General features: G+C 47.6%; 1 protein-coding gene across 1 annotated transcript in view; it reads right to left on the bottom strand.

Moving 5' to 3' along the window:
- Nucleotides 1-547: 547 nt before the first annotated feature.
- The window catches only part of gucy2f (guanylate cyclase 2F, retinal), a 109,907-nt gene continuing 104,454 nt past the window's right edge, over nucleotides 548-6,000 (bottom strand). Inside the window, exon 19 of the mRNA XM_072477395.1 lies at nucleotides 548-1,749. Coding sequence (XP_072333496.1) covers nucleotides 1,665-1,749 — 85 coding nt within the window. The 3' untranslated portion in view covers nucleotides 548-1,664. The remainder of the gene's footprint in view (nucleotides 1,750-6,000) is intronic.

Raw genomic sequence — 6,000 nt, 5'->3', positions numbered from 1 at the left:
AATCGGATCTGGGACCCTGGTGCTGTGAAGCAACAGTGCTAACCTACCGTGCCGCCCGTCATCCTCATTCCACCAACCTATCCGTGTAACTCCGTAATCCCATAGCCCCACCTAACCTTTGGACACGAAGGGGTAATTTAGCGTGGCCAATCCACCTAACCTGCACATCTTTGGACTGTGGAAGGAAGCTGGAGCACCCGGAGGAAATCCGCGCAGACACAGGATGAACTCCACGCAGTCACCCAAGACAAGATTCGAACCTGGGTCCCTAGCGCTATGAGGCAGCATATGAGTGCTAACCACTGTGCCGCCCATTGAAACAGTGGGACAATATTTTAGGCTTCCATATAGATAGGAGACTGCAGAGATTTTAGTAAAGAGTCTATATTGCCCTAAGTTATTCAAAAAAATTCCGAACTGACCGATTACTCCTGGACTTTGGTTCCACATTCAAACTCTTCTATAACCTATTAAGTTCAGACATAGAGTGCCTCAAAATGTGCATGTGCTTCTGAAGAAATCATGCAATCACATAGATGGTGTACTAAACTCACCCATTCTGGGTGGCACTTTATTGACTAAAAATATATACATATATGTTTTTCTTTTTAGCCTCTCTTCCCCATTTTCTCTCCTTCCATTTAGCAGGTCATCCCATGCTGAACATCATTCCTGAATTGGAAAGGGGTCGACACCATAGTCCACCCCCACTTTCCTCCCACGCCCCTTCCCTCTCACTCACACCCCAAGCCTGCCTTGCCAATGCCGGTCAGGGGGCGTCAAGAGGACTGGTCTGAGGTTAGCCACTCCTCCGATTTACCCTCCCCCGGTGGCACCTCATCACCGCCCTCCACCACAACCAGGCTTCCGGTTGAGTAAATCATTAATGGGGATGGAGCGGAGCACATTGGGGGTGGGGGTGGGTGAGACGGTGAAGGGGGTGGAAGGAAAGTCTCTCCATTGTTCGGACCACGTTCGACAAGCTGGTTTCACCATCGGCTCAGCTTTTCATGTTTCCACATCTCATTTTGTCCTTATGTGGTTGAAGAAAGCAGCCAAACCTCTTCATTCACCTGAGGAAGGAGCAGCGCTCCGAAAGCTAGTGACATCGAAACAAACCTGTTGGACTTTAACCTGGTGTTGTAAGACTTCTTACTGTGCTCACCCCAGTCCAACGCCGGCATCTCCACATCAAACCTTTGATAGGCCTTGCCGGGTGGTTATTTTGTTTTCAATGGTCTTCTCCTCGTCACTGTATCAAACAAAGCAAGGATCACCGTCCGCAGATACATAGCAATTAGAAAGTCTCCCAGAATAAAGAAGTTAAGCTCAGCAAGCAAAATGTTTGAGAACAGAGAGGTCCATACAGGACTAGAGTGGAGTAATTCGCTAACCAGTCTTGAAACCTGCTTAGCAAGCTCCTTCAATCTGCCATTCTTCTGTAGCACGGAACATTGTTAAGGGACACGTGACGCTTCCCTTTAAATAGAAGACCTTCTTTCTGCTGTGCTTTGAAGAACGGAATTAAAGAGCTCTGCTTTAATCTCATTAAAGCAATGAGCTTCCAAGAGATTCATCTTAGCTTCTTCAAAAAGCCCTTGGCTTTGACAGTGAAGGTGATTCCACTGGGTACTGCTCTCACTTTAACACCTTGTTCTTCCCCCTCATGCCCTGTGTTTGTCAACCTTGCTGTTTGCCTTCTTGAACATCGCTGTAATTTCTTTTGTCACCGTCTTCTGCCAGTCCTCCCTGTGGAAATAATCAAGAGAAGAAAAGAAAATCAGGAAAAAAAGAATGGCAGTAATGTTAAGAAACAAACGCAAAATACTGTGGAAGCTGGAAATCGGAAATGAAAGCTCCAAACTCTGGAAACACTCAGCGGGTCTGGCAGCATCTGTGGAGGGAGAAACGCAGTTGGCATTCCTGGATAGAAAATAGCTACTGCCTCTGTACCGACTAAACTATCTTCCACGTGAGCGCTTCTGAAATGTGCCGCTTCCCCCCTCAGTTGAAGACTCCCCTCTACAATGGTTGAGGGGGCCCCGACTGTATCCATCCAATCCCCCCCCCCCTCCGCACTTCTACCTTCACCCCTTCTCCTCCCTCTCAGAGAGGGCTCCCCATGTTCACGCATTCAACAACTCACATTCCAATATTTCCGCCAACCCCACCATCACACCACCACCAAACACGTCTTCCCCCCCTACGTGTACCCGAGCAGGGGCCGGAATGTGGCGACTAGGGGCTTTTCACAGTAACTTCATTGCAGTGTTAATGTAAGCCTACTTGTGACAATAAAGATTATTATTATTATTTCAGCATTCTGAAGGCACCGTCCACAACACTCCTTTGCCACCGCTCCCCTTCCCACAGCGCCACCCCATGCACGCGGAAAAGATACCACCACCCTTCTTGCCAATCAGGACCATAAACACTCCTTCCAGGTGAAACAACAACGCTTCCCATTTAATACACGGGATGTGGAGATGCTGCCGTTGGACTGGGGTGAATCATAGAATTTACAGTGCAGAAGGAGGCCATTTGGCCCATCGAGTCTGCACCGGCTCTTGGAAAGAGCACCCTACCCAAGATCAACACCTCCACCCTATCCCCATAACCCAGTAACCCCACCCAACACTAAGGGCAATTTTGGACACTTAAGGGCAATTTATCATGGCCAATCCACCTAACCTGCACATCTTTGGACTGTGGGAGGAAACCGTAGCACCCGGAGGAAACCCACGCAGACACGGGGAGGATGTGCAGACTCCGCACAGACAGTGACCCAGCAGGGAATCGAACCTGGGACCCTGGAACTGTGAAGCAATTGTGCTATTCACAATGCTACCGTGCTGCCCGAGGGCTCAGTAAGAAGTCTTACAACACCAGGTTAAAGTCCAACAGGTTTGTTTCGAATCACTAGCTTTCGGGGCACTGCTCCTTCCTCAGGTGAGCACTCCATTCACCTGAGGAAGGAGCAGTGCTCCGAAAGCTAGTGATTCGAAACAAACCTGTTGGACTTTAACCTGGTGTTGTAAGACTTCTTACTGCATTTAATACACCGCATTGGCTTCACCCGGGTCACCTCCTTCACACTGGGGGTGACCAAGTGCAGATTGCGTGATCACTCTGTCAGCCTATCAGACTCACCTCGGAGATTCCCAATACCCCAATAGCGCACTGCCCTCTCTGTCCTTAGCTGGGCCAAGCATTGATACGGACGAGGGATTAGACAAGGATACCGAGGGAAGTAAGTCTCAAAATTGCGTAGACACTGAACAGAACCTCCCAATCCCGCTTAGATATCAGGGTGGTGCCAAAGGATAGGAGAACTGCCAAGTGTTACATACACCCTTGTTCAAAAACGTTTGTCAGGATAACATTACAAGGCCAGTGGGTTTAACCTCCATGGTGGAAAGGTTTTAAGAATGATAATCTGCTAATGGTCATTTAGACAAATGTGGATTCATTAATAAGGGCAGTTGCAAGTCTCTTTCACCACTTCAGGCTACCCTCAAGTGTTTTAGAGGGGTGCAAGACCAAAATAAATCATAATTCATCCGGTTGAGGGGATCTGGCCGCAGCCACTTTTTGTCAAGTCAACCAACGATTGTGACCATCGGGATCAGTTCTCCTCCAAACACCTTTTGCCACATACCGCTAGGCAAAGGACAATTCCCAATGATGACCTGTTTGGTTTGGAGGGTCCTCACAGGCAGTCATGGAGTTACAAATGCATTGCAAGGAGGGATTTCCACTTTGATCTGTGCTGCTGGAGGCAATGCTGAGTTTGAAATGGTCATTGTTCACAGACGCACCAACAGGGAGGATCGGTGGCCTTACTGCTGTGACTGAAGCACTATTGTATCACATACAATTATTCGCTACAATTTGTATGACTGTCATGATTGCAGCAATACCCTGAAGACTGCAAGCCATGCACGTTAGACCTCCCAGACCCGGGTTCGATTCCCGGCTTGGGTCACTGTCTGTGCGGAGTCTGCACGTTCTCCCCGTGTCTGCTTGGGTTTCCTCCGGGTGCTCTTCCGGTTTCCTCCCACAAGTCCCGAAAGACATGCTTGTTAAGTGAATTGGACATTCTGAATTCTCCCGCCGTGTACCCGAACAGGCGCCAGTGTGGCAACGAGGGGATTTTCACAGTAACTTCATTGCAGTCTTAATGTAAGCCTACTTGTGACAATAATAATGATTATTATTATATATATTATATAAATAGACCCAGACCCATTGACAATTTCTTTTGAGGGTGTTTTCATTCCAATTCCAATTCTCTTCCCGTATCTAGTGATGCATCATGACACTCTTTTGTCCGTTTCTATTGCTAATACATGTTTTAATACCTTGATACCCAGGTGCATCGCTGCGAGAACTCTTCCATAAGTAGAGTAAAAGTCCTGCAAAATAATGGGCGAGTTTCCTTCCTGTGGACAGTAGGCAGCTGAGAGAGTTTGTTAGTATTATAACTCCAAAGCACTATTCCCTTTCATGCGCAGGACATGCCATCAGGGCTGTATCATCCCGCAAAGAAAATTCTGGCAAGTTAAAAATTCAACTGGATTTGGGGAAGGTGTATCCCAGCGTGAGGGCAGCGGTGGAATCTGCTGTTAGCTTGAGATGCCGCACCAAAATATGGTGTTCTGCCCGAGAGCCTGATCTCGGGGTTGTGGGATTTTCGAGGATAATTGATTTTACAAGACAATGCAGCCCTTTTAGGAGAAGTCCTAAATCTTGCACATCAATACAAAACACCCACTTCACATGAAACAAAGAGAAAATACCAGAGGAAGCCACCAACACCACCACACCTTGAAACATCACGGCCCACAGGAAAAGGAAGAGAAATGCGGCACAAACCAACAAAAGAACACATGTAGAACACATGTACCATGTTCACATGTACCAACGTCATGCTCCCTCAGTTACTCATTCACCGCAAGGAGTTGCTCTGCTTTTAACCTTCTGTCCTTTCCAATTTCATCCAGCTGCAAACCGTGACCATTAATTCTGTGGAAGATAGTTAGACAGCTGCATGACTCTTGTACAGTATGCTCCACTCATGTGTGAGTGCAACAGAGCAGTGAGCAAGGCTGTCATATCAAACGCCATGTCCAGGCTTCCTTGCTCTGCTTTCCCAATGTCTCAACATTTTAAACCCCAATCCAGGTTTTAAGCACGTAAGCTAAGTTGGCATTCCATTGGTGGGTTGAGAGTGTTCACTGTCCATGGCACTGTCAATGGGGTAGAATTTTAATGACAGTCACATTTGTTAATCTAACTTTTGGATGAGGTATTGACACTATTTGGAAGAAGAGTTCCCTCTGGTGTCCTGGACAATATTTATCCCACAGCTAACATAACTAAAAAAACAAAAAAACCTGCTCATTAACACATTGCTGATTGTGGTATCTTGCTGTGTGCAAGTTGGATGCTGCGTTTCCTATATTATAACAGTGACTACACTTCAAAGGTGCATCATTGGTAGGAAAAGATTTTGAAACGTCTTGAAGTCATAAAAGGTGCTATAGAAATGAAAGATTCAAAGCTGCTTGTGTTGATAGGAGCTAACAGGAACACAAAAACATACAAGTCCCTGGGTCCATTTCCTAATCTCTGTGGAGCTAACCTGTCGAACAAAGGCAATAGTTGGGTTGCTACAACTGGATTCCCTGGCCACGACCAAGGTCAATATGCCAAGGTTTCCCATTGCTAACACTGGGCATGGCATGTGCAGCCCGGTGGCACAGCGGTTAGCACTGCTGCCTCACAGCTCCAGGGACCCGGGTTCAATTCCAGCCTCGGGTGAGTGTCTGCACGTTCTCCCCGTGTCTGCGTGGGTTTGCTCCGGGTGCTCCGGTTTCCTCCCCACAGTCCAAAGATGTGCCGGTTAGGTGGATTGGCCATGCTGAATTGTCCGTTCGTATCCAAAGATAGGCAGGTTAGGTGGGGTTGAGGGGGTGGGGCGGGGGTGTGGGCCTAGGG

The sequence above is a fragment of the Scyliorhinus torazame genome, chromosome 15, assembly GCF_047496885.1.
Source record: "Scyliorhinus torazame isolate Kashiwa2021f chromosome 15, sScyTor2.1, whole genome shotgun sequence".
In the NCBI taxonomy this organism is placed as follows: domain Eukaryota; kingdom Metazoa; phylum Chordata; class Chondrichthyes; order Carcharhiniformes; family Scyliorhinidae; genus Scyliorhinus; species Scyliorhinus torazame.
The sequence above is the reverse complement of the archived record's forward strand: the minus strand, read 5'-3'. Positions and strand labels throughout refer to the sequence as shown.